We start from the raw sequence: 21,072 nt of genomic DNA on the forward strand, positions 1-21,072 counted from the left end.
CTCCAGCCTGGTGTATTTTCAGACTGTGAGTGGTGACCCAGTGGTAGGTCACAAAGTCTATGTAGTGTGCGATGACTAGCATCTTGATAAGAAGGAAGGAAAGAGAATAGAGCAAGAATAGAAGATACCAGAGAGAATCAGTGAAAGTAAGGATAAGTTGGTTTTTTTTTTTTGGAAGCTGTGTTTTAGGGGTGAGTGTGTGTGTGTGTGTTTCCTGAGCCCCGCTGTGCAACGTATTTCTTAATGTGGGTCTCGGAGACATTTGAGACATCTCTGCCCAGTCTGCTTATGTCTCCAGGCAGCAAGTATCTCTCCTGCCGGGCTCAGGCCCACGGATTTCCGTGACTTTCCTCCTCCCCCCTGCCTGGCCTCCGGGCCTCTGTCTGCATACAGGCTCCGAATTCTGGGTCTGCCCTGCTCCTCTTTCATTGGCAACTCCTCTTATCTTTCCAGAGACAAAGTGCATGCCACCTCTTGTGCAGGCTGCACTGACCTACAGGTCTCCCACCGTCAGTGTGGCTTACGTGTCACCCTCGGCATCGTGGTTGCTTATCTCCCCACTGAGTGTGTGTGTGTGTGTGTGTGTGTGTGTGTGTGTGTGTGGTGAGATCAAGGAGGCAAAGAGGACTCAATATTAAAAAATACTCTGCTGGGGCACCTGGGTGGCTTAGTCCGTTAGCATCTGACTCTTGATTTCAGCTGAGGTCCTGATCTCATGGTTCGTGAGTCTGACCCCCACGTTGGGCTCTGTGCTGACAGCGGGGAGCCTGCTAGGGATGCTCTCTGTCCCTTTCTGCCCCTCCCCACTCACTCCCTCTCTCAAAAATAAATAAACTAATAAAAAAAAGAGACCACCTCTGCTGACAAAGTACAGATAACATGAGTTGTGCTTCAATAGGGCATTGGAAGAAACCATGTTTTCCTGATTGTATGTGGGATTCCCATTCTTTGTGGACAATTTACAAAGTAAAGGAAGAAAATAAACCTGGCTCATCGTGGCACCACCCAGAGTAACTGTTAGCATTTTGATGTTGTTTTTTTCTGCTGTTTCTTCCATGCATAGATTGTGTAGGTAATATTACCATCAAATCAGCACTTTTTGTATAAGCCTATTCCCCAAAAGCTGATTTTTAAAGGTCGCGATAAACCTTTTTATTGTTTTTACTGTTGAATCTCTATTCCCACGTGGGTACATTTACATGTTCATGCGTTTCTGTCTCTTTTATAATCCTATATTCATAGCTGTTGTGAGCTCAGTGTTTATGTTCCCCCAGAACTCATACCCCCTGTGTGGTGGTATTTGGAGATGGGCCTTGGGGAAGCATTTAGGGTTAGAGTCAGTCATGAGGAAGGGGCCCACATGATGGGATTAGTAGTTTTCTAAGAAGGGAGAATCTCTCTGTATATACTTCTGCATACTAAGGCCGTGTGGACACACGGTGGGAAGGCAGCCATGTGCATGTGAGGAAGAGGGTTCTCACCAGAAACTAGGTTGGCTCGTATCTTCACCCGAGACTGCCCAGCCTCCAGAGCTGTGAGAAATTAACGTCTGTGTAAACCACCCAGATTGTCGCATTTTATTATGGCACCTTGCATAGATTAAAGACAGTAGCTATAGGTTTCAAAAATGGCAACTTAAAACTTACATTTAATTCTTTGATAGCCCTTCAGAGATGTAATATTACGTATTATACTTTCTTTGCTTAACAAAAATGTGAAGATTTCTCTGCTGGGGTGTGATAAATGTTAAATTCTCTTATGTATGGGAGCAAGATTAGGGTAAATGACCTCATGGCCTTGCCAATGACGCTAAAGACACAAGGAATGACCCCTCACATCAGCTAAAAATTTGTAATAAATGGTAATAGCTAAACTTGTGGGTGCATAAAATACCTTAGGAACTTCATTAAGTCCTTTACGTAAATTGACTTGTTCATTCTCACTTAATCCCAGCCTGCTGGCATCATCCAGAGTCCTGAGACCAGAAGCCCTGGGTTTAAACTCCATGTCTGCCCCTTTCTAGTTGTGTAGATTTGGAGTAGTTACTTGTCTTCTCTAACCTCAGTTACCCCAGCTATATAGTAGGCTACATACATAAAGTATTTATTTCCCAGGATTTTTTTCAAGTTTTTTTTTTTAAATGTTTATTTATTTTTGAGAGAGTGCAAGCAGGAGAGGGGCAGAGAGAGGGGGGCTGAGGATCCGAAGCCGGCTCTGCGCTGACAGCAGTAAGCCCCATGCAGGGCTCCAACTCATGAACAGCGAAGTCATAACCTGAACCGAAGTTAGTTACTTAACTGACTGAGCCACCCAGGTCACCCCCGCATTTTTTTTAACTTTATTTATTTGAGAGAGAGCGAGAACGAGAGCACGCGTGCGCACGTGCGAGAGAGAAGGCCCAAGTGAGGGAGGGGCAGAGAGAAAATCCCAAGCAGGCTCCAGGCTGTCAGTCCAAAGGCCAACACAGAGCTTGAACTCACGAACCATGAGATCGTGACCTAAGCCGAAATCGTGTCGGATGCCCAACTGACTGAGCCACCCAGGCGCCCCCTGCCCAGGGTTATTTTGAAGATTAAATGGGTTGTGGCAAATCAGCACTTTGCATGGTACTTGGTTCGTGGTAAGTGTCCCATAAACATGGGTTTAGATGGGGAATTCCGTTTTGGATGAAAGATTTTAGTGTTAGAGAATCTTCTGTCTCAATCTTGGATGTATAGACAACCAGTCATTTCACATAGGATGAGGCTGAAACCCACACTGCTTGTGGAGTCTGTGAGAGACTGATTTGGACCCTTCCTGCTGGGGCTAATGCTCCTGTGGTCTGACTCGTTACTAACAGGAATAGGGGCCAGAGGATAGGGGTAGGCAGACTTTCTTCCATAAAGATCCACATAGTAAATATTTTAGGCTTTGTGGGCCACAGATGCTTCCTGTTGCACTGCTCAACTCTGCCATCATAGAGTGAAAGCAGCCATAGAACAGAATGTATATATGGGTTCTGTTCCAATAAAACTTTACTTACCGACACTGCAATTTAAATTTCAGATAATTTTCATGTGTCTTGTAATATTATTATTCCTTCGATCCTCCTGCTCCCCAACCATTAAAAATGTAAAACCTTATGGGGCACCCGGGTGGTTCAGTCGGTTAAGTGTCCGACTTCAGCTCCGGTTATGATCTCATGGTTCGTGAGTTCAAGCCCTGCGTTGGTCTCTGTGCTGACAGCTCAGAGTCTGGTGTCTGCTTTGGGTTCTGTGTTTCCCTCTGTCTGCCTCCTCCCCCATTTGTGTGCTCTCTCTCTCTCTCTCTCTCTCTCAAAAATAAACATTAAAAAAAATTTTTTTTAAAAAGTAAAATCATTCTTAGTTCCTGGGTCATGCAATAACTGTTGCTGTCATGGGTCGGCCCTTGGATTCATCTTGCCTTTTGCAGAAAGTAGTATGACCTGTGTCACCTTTTTAAGTTAAATTCCAAGGTCTGAAATAAAGATTTCTCTTAAGTTCCCTGTGGGGTCCTCAAAGTGACTTTGGAAGCAGTTTGTCTGGGAGTGAAGGGTCTTTGGGGGCCATTGCTTCCTCTCTGATTTTTAGCCAGTCAAGACATAGTTGGCAACGAGTGTGTCCTTTGAAATTTTGAACCCTGTTCTTTGGGACTTTTATGCTATACCGCGGAGAAGAAAGAAAAATAACCAGTAGCTATGGCTCCTGAAGATGTAAAAGTAACCAAGTTTGCTGAAAGGCCCTGAAAAGTATAAGGAAAAGAAAAAATGGGTAAGAAAGGCACACTGTTAATAAACAGAACCCTCTTGTCAGAAAACACACTGGCTACTGTTTTTAACGAGTCTGGCATTCCTGCAGCTGAAATCAAGACACGTTTCAAATTCTTCAGTGGCTTTTTTTTTTTTTTCTGGATTGGTTGAGGTGGTGTTGGTGTGAGGAGAGATGAAAATATTATGTTCTTATTTTTTTATTAGTATATCCTTTAAAGGCACATATGCAAATAGAATTCATTGGAGTTGACTTAATGAATCCGAGAATGGAAGTGCGAGGAAAGAAACATCCTTTATGGGGGAAACTCTTAAACGTTGTGCTCGCACGATGATTTTCTCTGCAAGGATCATAGCCTCTGTGTTTTATCTTCAAGAGCAGTGGGCTTTTGTGGAATGACATGCATAGAGATCTTTACCAAGAAGCCTATTCTGAACTAACCACCTCATTTATGGGCGTTGGAATCCACAAAGCCCAGGGGAGCCTGTGTTGACCCAACAGAGCACAGCTGTTTCCTCTTACCCTGCAGGCGAAATGATGGCCTTGACTCTTGGATACTATCATGTACACTCCCTCTGTTTTGTTTTTGAGCAGAAAACATCCTGTTTCATCCTGCATGTTTAATGGAATAATTTAAATATGTGTAGTAGAAATACTATTAATACTTTTATTTGCCCTGAGAGTATTCGAAGGCGGTGACAGTTTTTTCATACCCACAGAGTATAAGTTAAGAAGTGATATTCCCTGCATTCTCTTAGACAAATGTGAGAACTCTGTGTATATGGTAAATTCTTATTTTTCCATGATGTTCCCCTATTCAAATAATTCTCTTCCTTCTCTTTCTTTTCAAAAGCTCCAGTGTCGGTTCTAACTCTCTGGGGCATATTGGAGAATATTAGTTTTTACATGCGAGCTGAATTTTGAAAATAGAGGAAATATTATTCATTCTTTAGAGAGTCCTGTACAGATCCCTCATTTGATCAGATAGTGTGGTCACTTTTAAACTTTTTTTTGACTTTGATCTTCAGTAGGATACATATTTTATCCAATGATCTGATACGTACAAAAGTACACACACATACACACTAGACCATAGGGATACACAGGAATTCACCTTAAATTTTTTCCTAAAACTGCCATTCAGCCTTGGCCGACTGGCCAAAAGGCGGGGTGCCTGACTTTGGTGTTGTTTCTGGCACACTTGCAACTTGTACATGAACAAGGATTGTACATTGCATAGGTAGCCCTCCTGTCCAACCAGGGTGGGGGCACCAGTGACGCAAACAAGGCAGACCTTTGGGATTTATTATCATAACATTTGCTTTGAAAAATAGGTAAACGCTCTGTATGTAACTCTTGCAGTGTCCCCTCTTATGCTTTGTGTATGGAAACTCAGTCAACTGAAAGTATAAACATCTATATTTTTTTATTGGAGAACAAAATATTGCAAAAATTAAGGGTGATTGTCAGGCTGTGAATTTTATGTGCCCAAAACCAGTGATACAAATATTAAAAAAATGATAGGTATAGATTGAGAAGTAGTGTTGAGAGAGGACGGTTGCTAATAATCTTGGGGAAACTGCTGTCTCCTCTGGGGGATAGGCTTCAGTGAAATTGCACCATCAGGCATTAAGCAAGTCTTCAAGTCCAGGAGGTGAGGGGTCTTCACCTAAGTCTTGACCTCGCTCGCTTTCCATTAGGGAGGAAGGAAAGCTTCCTAACTTGCTGGCAGAATCACCGCAGGCAGCGGCTGTCTTGGCACCGAAATGTCTTGCTTTTTTCCACAGACCTGATTTTCAGAGCATCCATTTAATTTTGCAGAAATTACTTCTGCAAATTCTCATTAGTCTGCTGTGGATCGTGCTGAGGAATTACGGTTCCTGCCCTTTTATATCAAATGTTCAAAATGGATCTACCAGAATTTTTGACAATAAAATTGTAAACATAGTACATTTTTTTGAATAGAACTTCAGATTTATACTTGCTTTCCAATAGTCCCTTCCGTAAAGCAGCATTTGGCTTTGGCAAGTATTTGGTTTTAACATTTGGCCACTTGGCATTATGCCAAAAGGTGTGTTTGGTAAATTTCTGAACGAAACATCACTTTCTCCATCCATCTGTCCAGTCCCGACGGAATAAACACACAAAACCATAATTATTTGTGCCAGGTACACTGTACTCTGGTCACTTCTGTTTTATTTCATATTTTTAAAAGCCACGAAATTAGTTTCATGGTGTGCAGTTAAAAAAAATGTTGAGACTCACTGTACTCTGGGATAGTAACACCGTCTGGGAGGGGTCGTTTTTGTAGACAGCATCTTAGCCCCACGAAAGGTGAGAGGAGGGGTTTTCCAATTTCCTTTCCCAGAAATGTCATGTAAGATCTCAAAGGTATGTTAAGACTTACAAAAACTGAATGAATGCTACTGCCAAATAACTTTCTCCAGCAGTTGTACCTGTTTCCACGCCCACTGACACTGTCTGAGAATTCCAGTTGTTCTGTATCCTTCTTAACACTTAGCACTGCCAGTGTTTTTTAGCTTTAACTACCACAGTGGGTATGTAATCGTTATCATAGCCATTTAATTTTTTTTATTATTATTTAAAAACATTTTTTAAATGTTTATTTTTGAGAGAGACAGAGCGCAAGTGGGGGGAGAGGCAGAGAAAGGGAGACACAGAATGTGAAGCAGGCTCCAGGCTCTGAGCTGTCAGCACAGAGCCCGACGCGGGGCTCAAACTTGTGAACCGTGGGATTATGACCCGAGCCAAAGTCAGACGCTTTAACCGACTGAGCCACCCAGGTGCTCCTATCATAACCATTTTAAATGAAGTCCATCTAAAAGGTCTTAGGCCTTCCAACATTTTTTTTTCAGTTTATTTTAATTTTTGAGAGAGAGAGAGAGAGAGAGAGAGAGTGTGAGTGAGCAGAGGAGGGCAGAGAGAAAGAGGATCCCAAGCAGGCTCCACACTGTCGATGCAGAGCCCAACACAGGGCTCCATCCCATGAACTGTGGGGTCATGATCCGAGCAGAAATCAAGAGTCGGATGTCTAACTGACTGAGCCACCCGGCGCCCCTGGCCTTGCGATGGTTTTAAGCAGAATGTAAATGAAATGGATCCTCTGTTTCAGATAACCAAGTTCTGATATGTTGAATAGTCAGTCCTTTTGCTGTGAGTGATCCTTTTTTTAATGCTGTCTTTGTGGCTCACTCTAGAAGCTTCTCTTCCACTCCTTCACCAACAGAGAAGAAACTAGAATAGAAACTGTGTGTTTGAGTTTGTGCACCCCACGTCCGTCGAAGTGCCCTTTCAGGGCCACAGAGGTGTACCCATCCGCATTCTGTTGGCAGACTTCAGACACAGAAAAGTCTCTTACCCGTCGCCTGTACGTGACCCCTCCCAGATCCCTTTTCCCTCTATCTGCCTCCGCTGCTGTGGACAAGGATTCGTTCGCTGTAGTCTGGGTTTCAGCCTTCACTCCAGAGGCAAACAGGGTTCCAGCTGATGACTGGTGGACTGAGCCCGTCTCTGTAGGGGCAGGGTGGGGTTGCAGAGAAAAAGGAAGGGTGTGCCTGGCAAGGTGAGGGGCCGGCAAAGTGAAAAGCCAGCAGGGCCCAGCTGCTGCCTGCAAACATGGGAATCTGCTTATCTTGCTTGCATCGGGAGGCCAGCCCTACTGAAATCCTAAATACCATTCACATGCTAGTTCACGTGAGATCCACTGAAAGGATCTTACAAAAGATCGGGCCTCTTTCCAGTCTTAATTCAGGGTGAATTCCAGGTAATTCATACAGTCTTCCTGGTTCCACTTTCTCTCTTTGTTTTGTGTAACCAGCCTTCCGATCGAGGTTGGGGGTGCTGCCCGGAGAAGACATCTGATTTTGCCAATCCAAGAACACCACGATTTTATGTTTGTGAATCTGCCTTCTTTAAATATATTTGGAATTCGGATGCCTGGTTAGCTCAGTCAGTTAAGTGTCTGACTTTGGCTCAGGTCATGATCTTGTAGTTCACGAGTTTGAGCCCCATGTCAGGCGCTGTGCTGACAGCTTAGAGCTTGGAGCCTACTTTGGATTCTGTGTCTCCCTCTCTCCTCTGCCTCCCTCACTCATCTTTGGTCTCTCTCTCAAAAATAAATAAAAACTTAAATTAAAATGAATAAATAAAATTGGAATTGATCAGTGCCTATTTTGATAATTTATTAAGATGTTTATTACTATTTTTTTAGGTGTCAGTGAGGGCAGTGCTATAGAAACACAGAATACCCTGAGTCCTTTATATTCTGTGTGAACCTGTACACCTATAGAACAGTTGAATTAAATATGTAAAAATGCTCAGTGAATTAAATATCATTAATTATTATTCTCTTGAGAGACTAACCAGGGTTGGTAGACTGTAACCATGAAAGTCATTTTTGTTTTTTTTTAATCTGTATGCAATTCTTTCATATCCTCTGGCTGGTATTTTTGTTTTTTTTGTTTTTTTTGTTTTTTTTGTTTTTTTTGCTTTTTTGCATTGTTTCTTTTCTGTTTGACTCAGGTTTGAGAATTGAATAAATTAAGGCCCAGAACTTTTATAATATATGGATTAAAAGGGAGCCCCACGAGGCTAACATCCCAACATTAATCAATAAACAGGATCATGTAGGTGAAAGTGTTTTGTACAGCTTCACACAGAGAGAATGTTCCCTTGTATAACCACGTAAAAGACTGGCTTGATGTTCAATGTTTAATATAAATCAAAATGCAAATAAATCTCCCACTTCCTTTTAGTTGGGAACATTTTAAGTAAGACAATCACAAAAGATAACAAAACTCAGTGGCTTAGGCACACTCCAAGAATTTATTTTTTTTCAGGTTCTTTAGTTGGTGTTGAATTTTACGTAAGCTCATTAAGTTCACATTGGATCTGGTTTCCACAGTTAGCCATAGCTCATCTCGTTGATGCCATTCCCTCCAAGGATGAGAACGTTCTGTCATTGATTTTGGTCACCAGTGGACTGCTTCCTTGTATAACTTCTCTTTGGAAAGTTTGAAGTCATCAAGATAACCGCTCTCCCCTCTCAGAGAGCCAGTAGGGTCCACAGGTATTTCTCCTGGCAGCTCTTCCTTCCGTTCCGTGTTTCCTTTCTCAGGGCTGCGGGGGTGTGTGAAAAACTCCAGAAGAAAACACGTTTCGTATTTGCTTCTGCCTATCAGCCTCCCCTTAGATGAGCAGGGAAGGAGGGGCATTAGAATTCAGACCGCAAAAAATAGTGTTTCCTTGCAAACATGCTGAGTGACAGGGGATGTGAGCAGGGGATCTTCTGTATTAGGGCATTTAAGACAAAGGATGATAGCCAGCCCCACCTCCCCAGGCTCCCACCGCCTGCCGTGAAAGTGTCTTTACTGTTCTTGTTGATTATAAAAGTCATACATGCTAAGTGTCATGAATGTAAACCGTATACATAAAGGAGAAGGTGAAGGTTCCCCATAGCTGGTGCTACCATTCAAGGGGTGTACGTGTGCGTGTGTATATTGTCAACATGAATAGTATTCAGTATACTGTTCTGTAACCTGCTTTTTGTCACTGAATATTTTGCAGGGTCTTTGCTGTGTCCGTGTCTGCAGATCTGTCTGCAGCATTCTTAGGATGAATCAGAGTCGATTTACGTGATCCCTTCTTAATGGACATTACGGTCATTTCCCATTTTTTTTTGATATTCTAAACCTCTATTGTTCCCCATGCCATATGTGGCAATTTAACTTAATTAAAATTACATAATGTTTAAATATCAGTTCCCAGTCACGTTAGCCACATTTCAAGTGCTCTGTCGCCATATGTGACTAGCACAGAAGTAGAACTTACCCATTGTTGCGTGAAGTTCTGTTGGACAGTGCTGTTGGCTGACTTTCTGATTTTTTTTCAGTGCATGTTTCCATTCTTTTATTCATCCATTCAACAAATAATTACTGAGTGCCTCCTATGCGCCAGGCAGGCACTGTGCTAGGCACTTGGATATCTTGCTCATAAAACATAAACACCCGTCCTCATAATGCTTAACATTCTATTCAGCAAAAGGTTTTCAGTACTTATTCCCAATAAATATATGTGTATTGCAAGTTGCATATGTATCCTATTAAGTTGTTATATTATAAAACATAATATGTGGAACAAATTAAAATAGGAATGAAAAAGAATAAGACAAAAATGTAAATAACTTCCAGAATAGTCCTCTTGTGTTGCATCTTGGAGACCACTTTTTTGAATGATGCTCTTGTAGGCAGCAGCCATGTTTAAAGGTTCTTGTAGTAGCGGGGCACCTGGGTGGCTCAGTCGGTTAAGCACCTGACTTGGGCTCATTTTATGATCTCGCGGTTCGTGAGTTCCAGCCCCGCATTGGGCTCTGTGCTGACAGCTCAGAGCCTAGAGCCTGCTTCAGATTCTGTGTCTCCGTCTCTGCCCCTCCCCTGCTTGCCCTCTCTTTCTCTCTCTCTCTCTCTCTCTCTCTCTCTCTCTCTCTCTCTCTTTAAAAATAAATAAATAATTGAAAATTTTTAAAAATATGAATAAATAAATGTTCTGTAGTGCTGATATGGAGTTGTTATCACATTTTAAATAGGTAGTCCTTCTATTTTGATATTCCTTCTAAATCTATTTATTTCATAAAAGACCTCTTTTTTTTTTTTCTATCTGTAGACTTCTTCCTACTGTTTGAATTTGTTCTCTTACATATTCATTTAGTAATTATTTATGAAGTTCATACTGTATGCTAGGTGGTGCTGGGAAATTGAACAGGTCCAACTTCCTGCTCCCAAATGACACAGGCCAGCAAATCACTTATTCTAACATAAGGTGTTATGGAAACACAGGGAAGGGGCATATTAATAGAGATCTTGTTTGGGAGAGTGGAGGACAGCTTTCATGAATATGATCTCCTCTTTGCTGAGTTATTGCACTCTGTTTTGGGACTTAACGGAATCTTATTTTTATCCAACCGATACTATTTTTCTCCATGTTTTTTTTCTTTTCTTTTGGAAAATATAAAGTTCTAAATAATTGACTTAATAATACTAAACCACCATTGATTGTCACATTAAATATCTCTTTATGTTAAATGCTTACCTTAAACTTAGATCCTAGGGCTGGAAGGGCTCTATATAGGACAGAAGTGAAGTCCAAATAATTGTGTAGTTCCTGTTTTTTGAGAAGGAGAGGCGAAATCATCCCCAAAGGTGTGTGTTTATTCATGCCTTTATTTAACAAATATTTACAAAATACCTTCTATGCTGAAAAAAAGCACTTAATTTCAAAACAAATTTCTCACATGGGCTTTTAATTAGGGTATTCTGAAGAATATAATGGATAATGCTATTTAGAGTAAACTTAAAGGGGTGCCTGGGTGGCTCAGTCGGTTGAGCGTCTGACTTTGGCTCAGGTCATGATCTCGTGGTTTGTGGGTTCGAGCCCCGTGTTGGGTTCTGTGCTGACAGCTCAGAGCCCGGAGCCTGCTTCGGATTCTGTGTCTCCCTCTCTGACCCTCCCCCATTCATGCTCTGTCTCTCTCAAAAATAAATAAACATTAAAAAAAAATTAGAGTAAACTTAAAATGAAAGAATTGATCATGTGTTTATCTGTTCCCTCTCTTTTAGGGCAAGTTAAAGTGTTCAGAGCTCTTTATACATTTGAACCCAGAACTGTAAGTATTGAGTTTTTAACTTTAAAACTGGCATAAAAACCTAAGGTGATTTCATTTAGATACTTCTCTGGCCTTTTCTTTGATAGCTGTAAAAGATTCATAGGAGTGGATGTTCATTGACTTCCCTGTGGTCCAGAGGTGTGAAAGCTGAGTCCCTGAATTGATCTGAATGTCTTCCCCACCTTGACTTTGTGTCGTCCGTCCTGTGTGGCTTATTCCTGCATGGTGACGCCACCTGCTTTAAAAATCACAAAGTGGCCTGCATATAAAGTACATGACCTTATCTCAGTCAGCCTTCCTGTGACTCTCACCCTGGCCTTCTTTGTTCTTTCTGTTGACCCTCTACCTCAGGCCACTTCATAATGGCACCTTTTACCAACCATCAGGAGCAATTTTGTTTTTCTTTCCAAGATTTTACTTAAATCCAAGTTAGTTAACATACAGTGTGGTATTGGTTTCAGGAGGAGAATTGTGTGATTCATGACTTACGTACAACACCCACAAGTGCCCTCCTTAATGCCCATCGCCCATTTAGCCCATCCCCCCCATCCCCTCCAGCAACCCTCAGTTTGTTCTGTCTAGAGCAATTTTCTGTGTTTCTGCTGTGTACACTCTCCATTGTTATAGTTTCTGGTGTCCGTCCATCAACCCACCCATCCATCCGTGATTTAGTGAGCACTTACTATGTGTCGGACCCTGGCCCAGGCCTGGGAGATAGTGCCCCATCCCACAGAAAGGGTGGTCTCATGGAGCTGCCATCCCCAGTGTGGGGAGACAGATAACAAATGAACATGACTGTGAGGGCCTGGTAAGTGCTCTGAAGAAAAATAAGGAGCGTATAGGGCCAAAAGGTTAATGGAGAAAAAAGAGTGTTATTTTCAGCAGGGTGTTCAGGGATGGCCTTTCTGTGAAGGTGACGATTGAGTAGAGACCTGAGGAAAGTGAGAGAGCCAAGGGAACAGCAAGGAGTGTCTTTGGCAGGTTCTAGAAACAGCAGGGACGGCAGCAGCTTACAAAGTCATGTATAAAGAAGAGGGAGTTAGGAGATGGGTTCACAGAGGCTGGGCGGAGAGAGAGGGCAGGCAGATCATGTAGGGCCTCATAGGGCTCATTTGGATTTTGCGCTGGGTAAGATGGAGTTTTGTTTTGTTTTATGTTTATTTATTTTTTAGAGGGAGAGAGAGACAGAGTGCGAGCAGGGGAGGAGCAGAGAGAGAAGGAGATAGAATCTGAAGCAGACTCCAGACTCTGAGCTGTCAGCATAGAGCCCGACGCGGGGCTCAAACTCATGAACCACAAGATCATGACCTGAGCTGAAGTCAGATGCTTAACCGACTGAGCCACCCAGGCGCCCCCCTTTTTTTAATTAAAACAATTTTTTTTAAGTTTATTTATTTATTTTGAGAGAGACTGAGAGAGCATGTGGGGGAGGGACAGAGAGTGAGAGAGAGAGAGAATCCCGAGTAGGTTCCAAATTGTCAGCACGGAGCCTGATGTGGGGATCGAACTCATGAACCTTGAGATCATGACCTGAGCTGAAACCAAGAGGTGCACACTTACCTGACTGAGGCCTCCAGGCCCCGGAAGATGGGAGGGTTTCCAGGACTGATTAGCTAAGTTTTAGAAGAATCACTCTCCCTGAGGTGTGGGGAACCATCCCGGAGAGCAAAAGTGGGGAGCAGGGTGTCCAGACAGGAGGCAGAGGAGAGAGACACCCAGCAAGGACACCTGCCCTCTTGACTTTGTGGCCTTACTCACTACAGATGTGAGCCTTCCTGCCAGAGGCTGGCGGCTCTGCCGGCTTTGTCTGGGCTTGTCCTGGACCCTGTCGTCCCGAGTCGGACACCTCAGAAGGTAGCACAGAACAAGTGTCAGTGAGCGTTGGTTCACGGCCGTCAGGCTGAGGCCCACCTTCAGATTCCAAATCTGTCGTGTACTCACGACAAATTGCCTTAACCTGTGGCCATCTGTTCCCTCGTTTGAAAATGGGAATAACAGTAGCCATCCTGCAGAGTTTTGCTGTGAGCATGGATTGAGATGAGTATTTCAAGCCTAGCACGTGGGGAGCACCAGTAAATGGCAGCAGGGAATTCAGCCGATACGGAGTGTGCTCGTGTTCCGACGACCTTGGATCAACACGAAGTTCCTGGAACAAGAGAGGGGTTGGGGGGCGGGTAGAGGTAGATCTCTGGTTTTCATTCCTCTCACTGGGAAGCCCCAGTGGCATCTCTCCCGTGTCGCTGAGGGTGGGGAAGGAACGAGAAGGGCGTTAGCTTGCCAGGGCTGCCGTAACTGAGTGCTGCAGACTACTTAGCTGAACCGACAGAAATTTTTCTTAGAATTTTGGAGGCAAGAGGTCACACTGAGGTGTTGACAGAGTCGGCTTCTTCTGAAGCGTCTCTCCGTGACTTGTAGATGGTCATGTTCTCCCTGTGTCCACACGTGGTCTTTCCCCCATGCTTGTCTGTTTTCCAGTCTGCTCTTCTCCCCCCACCCCCCCCCATCTGTTCTTCTTAAAAGGACACCAGTCAGATTATAGGTTACGGCTCACTCTAATGACCTAATTTTAATTTAATTACCTGTTTAAAGAACCTGTCTCAGGGCGCCTGGGTGGCTTAGTTGGTTAAGCGTCCGACTTACAGCTCCTGAGTTCAAGTCCCGCGTCAGGCTCTGTGCTTTCAGCTCAGAGCCTGGAGCCTGCTTTGGATTCTGTGTCTCCCTGTCTCTTTCTCTGTCTCTCCCCGGCTTGTGGTCTCTCTCAAAACAAATAAATAAACATTAAAAAAAAAAAAAAAAGACTCTGTCTCCACATACACTCACATGTCAGGTATTGAGGGTTAGGACTTGAACATACGAATTTTGGAGGGAGGGCGAGGGACAGAAAAAGGTGAGGAAGTATGAGGCCCAGAGGTTGTTGTCTTTGTGTTTGTCCCCAGCACACCGGAAGAGTCCCATTGTCCTAATCAGTTGTTTCCTAGGTTGCAAGACCCCTGAGATTGAGAAGAGTTGGCGTGGGAGGGGGCGTCGCTCATCAGCTGCCCTCCTGGACTGGTCAATGAATCAATGATTCGCGGCAGCCTCCCTCACTCCAGGAAGGGACCTGCGTGTAGTCAGTTTGAGACTGGGATGGGACTCCTGATCGTACCCTCTCCCCTCCCAGTGTCCTGTTGGTCGTCACCTTTGTCCTTTCTCACTGACCTCCTGCTCCTTTGGTTCTCTTGTGCCTTGTCTTGCTTCTGGCACATGAACTCCAGCCTCCCCATTCCATCTGCATTCTTCAGAGCTAAAATGTGGCTTTGATCCCATCACCTGCTTCAACTCGATTTGACGTAGGAGAGAGTCCCTGTGGGCCAGCCCCTTTCCAGCCCCCCAGTCCTCTCTCTGCTCCTTCCCTTTCTTGGACCATTCCAGTCTGGATGTGATGCACTGTAGAACCCATCTCTAGACTCATGGTATTGCCTGTCTCTAGGCTCTAATACCACGACCATCCTTCCTTTTCCATGAAGACTCTCTGATTAACCCAGCTAAGAGTGGGGTGCCTCTCCCCACTCTGAACTTATGCACTTGGCATTTCAGTCCTGCTCACCAGCACATGTCTAGGAGGGCAGCAGAAGACAAGGCTGTTCAGAGCTGGCCGTAAGTTTTAGGACCCACGCCGCCTCTTTAGCATCTGTGTGGCCTGGGAAAGTCAGAAATTCCCTAACATCTGTGCCTCAGTGTGCTCCTCTGTGAAGTGAAAATAACAGTAATCTCATAGGGTTTTAGTGAGACTTAGGTGAGATTAGGTGTGATTAACTGTGTGAAGCTGCTGTTACTCTGAGGAGGAGTAGTGGTCACTGTATTCATAGACATTTATCAAATAGTTTCGATTGGTCGACATATTATTTTAATTCACATCCAACTCTGCTCCAGGATGGAATCTCGCTACTGTTTTTCAAAAATCTTAGTTATTATTGGGGCGCCTGGTGGCTCAGTTGGTTAAGCATCCGACTCTTGACTTCAGCTCAGGTCATGATCTTACGGTTCATGAGTTCGAGCTCCGTGTCGGGCTCTGTGCTGACACCGCGGAAGCTGCTTGGGATTCTCTCCCTCTCTGCCCCTCCACTGCTTGTTCTCGTGCGCTCTCTCTCTCTCTCTCTCTCAAAACTAAAAAAAAAATCTTAGTATTGAATATACAGAAGAAAATGGATATGTAATTCATTAGGTTTCTTGAATAGTCCATATTTAAAGTGTTATTTTTTTTTTTTAATATCCCTGGTCCCAAGGACCCTCAGCTGTGGGGCAGTGCTGCTAATTCATCCAGGATGTACTGGGTGGGCAGTAATGAGTACCCTACCCAACGCCTGCTGCCCCCACACTCTGTCCCTTTCCACCTCCCCTCGCTCCAGAAGTTAAAGGGGAGGTAGGTGTCTGGCCAGGCAAGTGGCCTCTAGCTCCCGAGCGCCGTCCCGACTGCCGAAGTGCCCGTGCTCTGCTGGTTATTCAGTATTTGGAATCTCATCCCAGAGCTAGTTCAGTTTCACATTTCTTTTCCTGAATAAGAATTTCTGTTGGACGAAGAGGGAAGCTCAGTTGCGTCTCTCTCTCCCATATCACTCAGTAGCCATCTCCTCTGGCGGGACAGCTGTCCCCTGCTACATCCTGAACCGACCTGGCCTCCTCAGTGTCACGGGGGGCCAGGCAGGATGGAAGGGTTGAGCTGGACTCTGCGGGACACTTGCCGACAAGCGCCGCACCGCAGGGAGGCCTGGGGCCAGCTTGTCACTCCTCTTCTGTCCTCGGGCCATACAGAGACAGCGCTGGTCTCGGTGACCCACAGAACAGGTAGAACACTGGGCATTTTGTCACTCCTGGTTCTTCCTGCCACCCCATTTCCCTTCTGTCAGGCTTGGAGGCAGGGTAGTCCTGGCACCACCCATGCCTGTTTGGTTCTTAATTCTTGCCTAATCCTCAGTCCAGTAAAGTCTCACACAGAGACCTGGCTGGACTGGACAGACGTGTCTAGATGTGCTGATAGAGAACAGCATTTTCTGGGTGCTGGCTGTGTACTGATTTCTCAAGGGAAACCAGCAGGACCCCGCGCCGTCATGTCATGTTTTCTGGGCTTCGCTAGGGCTTCGTGGCACTCTGTGTAGATGCAGGCGCCCCAGAATGGGATTCCAGAAGCTGAAATCGGAGCCAACCCTGCCACTCCCTTAACTGTGTGATTTGTGGCCAGCTCTTCCGCAGCCCTCTGAGCCTGGTTATGAAATGGAGATTATGCCTGTGTTCCAGCCCTGCCCTCGTGGGTTGCTGTGAGGGGTAAGGGAGGCGGAGCGTGCTTTGCAGTGTCAGGTGCTGATGTTGGTTTTGTGCTGCGTTATGGGGGGGGAGGGGAGGGGCGAACGTGGCCACCAGCTTTTCACCTGGTCATGACACCGTGATGAGCAGGAATGGCCCTGCACGAACTCTCGTGTGAGAGAGGAAGCACAGTTGCTGGTGAAGAGCAGACTCCGGAGTCTGACCGTCATGGGTCAAGTCCGGCATCTGCCACGTACCTGCTCTGTGGCCTTGGACAAGTTTCTCATCTACAGCGTGCTGATGAGAGGAACACCCGCCTCCCGGCGTTGCTGCTGGGGATTAAATTGGTTGATGTTTTTAAGTGTCCAGACTAGTGCCTGGCACATGATAGTGCTACACAGTGTTAAATGAGAACATCCGTGGAGAATTTGTTTTTTAAAGATCTTTTTATTAATTCTTGGGGTTTCAGGTTGGCAAATCTGAAAAGCTTCAAAACTACATTATCGTCTCTTTAACAATGGCCACAGAACACATATTTTCATAAACCCACAAGATTAATGCCTTAGGAATCCTACGTTACCAAGAATATATGGAAGAGGAATGAGAACGTATATTACCAAATTTGTACTCATTGCTCTAACATTCCAGGGCCAACTGTTTCCTTGTTCTGATACCTTGTGGTTCTTCAAGGAGAGGGGAAAAGAGGAATGTGGTTGGAAACCAAAGAACAAACTGGAAAGAAAGTGCTTACTTGATTGTGTCACTGTGTTCCCATTTCTGTTCCGTGAATATGATGCCAGGAGTTTAAAAGCAGACCCTCATCAAACCATTTACGTTAAGGGCCCTGCAAGCACTTTCCTTTAGGAAAGTGTGAATATCGTAGGTACAGTCCAGTTTTAAGATCAAGTTTACTGCCATCGACAGTCTGAAGAATTTGGTAGACCGCCTCCTTTGCTAGGTTAGGAAAAACTGCCCCTGGTTTCTTTGGAAGAAGATATTTTATGGGAAGGAGCATTATCCGTCTGGAAGCTATCGATTAAAAAGAGAATAAACGTCCACTGTCCTTTCTCAGGAGGCAAAAATGGTGAGCCCTTTTTTTCTTCCCCCCCGACTGAAATCGACGGTCTGTTGCTCAGTTGAAAAACAAGCCTCACCTACTAGGTGGCTTGTGGCAGGCACCACTGTTGAACAGCAGCCAATATTTTACAAACCGAAGCAGCGCTGAGAAGTCTCGAAATGACTGCACTTACTGACATTTTCCAAATGGTGCGTTCTCACCAAACGGCAAAGGACAAGAATTACTTCAAAGACATTAAGAGTTTTAACTGCTCTTGGCTTTATTGCCCTTAAGTTTATCTTTATTTTATTGTTTTAAGTTGCCTTTTTAAAAATTGTGGTAAAAATTCGCATAACAAAACTAGCTATTTTAAAGTGGGCAATTCAGTGGCATTTAGTACATTCACAACGTTGTACAGCCACCACCTTAGTTCCAAAACATTTTCATCTTCCCAAAAGAAAAGCCTCAGCCCATTAAGCACTTACTTTCCATTGTTCTGGGCTTTATTCCCTTTTTTTTTCTTTTTTTTTTTAAGAAGGACCAATCACAGGGATTTTTGTGCGCGTGCTTTTTTTTAAAGCTCTTTGTTCAGCACTTTTTTCAAAATATGCCTTTTTCTTTGAAGGGTGAATGGATTTATCAAATATGGAAATTTAGGCAAACTTGACTTTTGTGATTTTAGAAGGAGACTAACATCGTAGGTAGAGATGATCTTTAACTTTGATGAAATCGCCCTTATTAGGCATAAGTGGGCAAGGTTAGATCTTGGAGAGTTACTGGGTGAAAATGGCTCAGAATGGCTCTAAGACCAGAGAGCTAGCTCTTCAAGCCATTGAAGTCTTTTGAAATTTCAGGAAACTCAGAGTCCCTCCAGAAAAAATACTAAGTTTTCACATATGTTCTGTTTTCCTTACTGCCTTCCATTCAACTTCAGTCTCTCCTCCTAACACTTGCTGTCATCTCAAGGAGGGACACTCCAGTGGTGTCAAAATTGCCAGCAAAGGCCAACCTTACTATTACGGGGATGGCCACTATGTGTAGCTAGGGTGCTTGGTGAGGAGTGCGTCCCCTTTCCAGCCTCTCTGGGAGTGATCCAGTTGGTGGCAGGGAAATAACTAAAAGAAATAGTTTGTTGCCCTAATTACTTGCTATATTCATCGCATATTGGTAGTTTATTGCTCACAGATCATCAGAACATTATAGAGAAAGATGAGAGAAGATCTTAGAAGGCTTTACTTTTTTTGCCCTAAATGCCTGTTTGAAATAATACTAAACTCTATGTCATCAAGTCTAATAGGTTCTACTAATTTTACAGAGCTCATGCTGTGTGTAAGCCTAGACTCGGTCAATCAGTTGTAAATGTAGCTCTCAGGAAGCACCTTTTAAAGGAACTCAGCCATTTTTTTTAGTGTCATTGATTATCATTTGGTACTTTTTGTATTTGAATGCATTTAAGTGTCTAAGTTGCTTAAAGCATGATATAGCTGCTGTAGTCTTCATTTATATTCAGGAGGAAATAGTTATAATGATAATATGGATCAGCTTTGAAACTAAATAAATTAATAGCTGTGAGTCGCATTTACTGCCCCAGTGCTACTGAGACAGGAGATAAAGACATGGAAAAATGAATGGCTGAAATAGTTTGCTTCACCAACATAACTTTTGTTTGTATGGAACGGTAGTGATAATCGGAGATATCAAAACCCTTTTCAAAAATAGTTTTCCAGCCAAAAGTATGAAAGTAATACATGCTCATGATAGAAGATTTGGAAAAATTTTTTATGCATATTTCATGCCTACTTGTGATCTTATCCTATATGAAATTTTGTGCTCCACATTTTTCACTCAACATGACAATGTAAGTATTTCCCAGTATCTGAAAATTGATCCTAATAGGCACTGTCCTGTAGAGTCATAAAGTCATGCTGGTAAGTGCTATGTACTGATAGAAAAAAGGTGCTTAATTAGAGCAGCTGGCTTTAATTCAGAGATTTGCAGGCCATTTGGCTGGTACAAGCCAGAGCACTTATTGCCTGTATAATCCACTAACCCCTGAGAGCTGCCTGTGGTCTGGACTGGCTGAGTTCCTGCTTCCTTTATTCCACCTCTTCAACCTTATTAATGGTTGAATTATGTATCAACTATTCTTATATATAAAATGTTCATTCTCTCTGAACATGAAGAGATAGGGTAATGGTTTTTGTCAAAATAAGCAGGTAGCAGATGTTGATCTGAAAGTGTTTAAGGATTGAAGCCTAATCATTTAGATGAGAGCCAAGCCTCTGGCTGGTTTTCATGGTTTTAAGTTCTAGACATGTATCCTTTTATGAAAAAATACATATCACCTTTTAGAACATTTACAAGGATGAAGTTTTATTAATATTCTATTTTGATAAAAAAATGCCTTGCTTTCATTGTGGAAGAATATAAAAGATGTGTGCATAGGGAGGAATTCTTATATGTTATATATGGAATTCTTGGAAGTTCCTCCCAGGAAAAATTCAGTTTTCTACATGTTTTAGTTTGTCAGTAGAGGATTGCTACGTGGTCTGTGTGCAGACTTAAGTATATAAAAGCCACATTGTCTACAAGGCACATTAAGATTGGAAATTCATACAATTGTTATCATAATCATTGGATTCTAATTCATGAAAAATCACACGAAGTCACACTCTATTTTTTTCTTTCAGCCAGATGAATTGTACTTCGAGGAGGGTGATATTATCTACATTACTGACATGGTAAGTCTAGCTAATATTTTGTAATACCACATATCAACTAAAGATGCATAAGACTATTTTGTGTAGCTGTAATATTGTACATTATTTAAAGCGGTGTCTGTACAGAAATATATACGCCTGAGTTTGTTCATTTTAGTACAATCTGTAATAATAGCATAAAATTGGAAGTAGCCTTTATGTCCACCACTTGGAAAATGGTTGAAAAAACTTTGGTATATCCACAGACAGAGTATTATGCAGCTATAAAAAATAATGAGGACTATCTCTAAATGCTATTATGGAGTACTTTAAGTGGAAAAAGACAAAGTAAAAAGATATGGATAGTATGCCTTATTTATCTAAGAGAGGTTATATGTATAACTATTTTCTTCAACTTAAAACAAACAAATCAAAGGAGAAATCATAAAGTAAAAATTTAAAAATAGTTTCTTCTATGGCAGGGAAGGAAAAAAAGGGTAGAGGGAACATAGATGGAACCTATAGACTTTTAAGAAATCTCCTTGTTTTTGAGATCTGACTTTGGAGTGATGTACACTTTTGCATAGT

At 43.1% G+C, this 21,072-nt stretch overlaps 1 protein-coding gene across 1 annotated transcript in view; it reads left to right on the forward strand.

Moving 5' to 3' along the window:
- OSTF1 (osteoclast stimulating factor 1) overlaps window positions 1-21,072 on the forward strand; it is a 56,479-nt gene that overhangs the window by 13,833 nt on the left and 21,574 nt on the right. Inside the window, exons 2-3 of the mRNA XM_042914166.1 lie at window positions 11,402-11,448; window positions 20,476-20,526. Of these exons, the coding sequence (XP_042770100.1) occupies window positions 11,402-11,448; window positions 20,476-20,526 (98 nt within the window). The remainder of the gene's footprint in view (window positions 1-11,401; window positions 11,449-20,475; window positions 20,527-21,072) is intronic.

This window comes from Panthera leo, chromosome D4 (assembly GCF_018350215.1).
Source record: "Panthera leo isolate Ple1 chromosome D4, P.leo_Ple1_pat1.1, whole genome shotgun sequence".
Taxonomy (NCBI): domain Eukaryota; kingdom Metazoa; phylum Chordata; class Mammalia; order Carnivora; family Felidae; genus Panthera; species Panthera leo.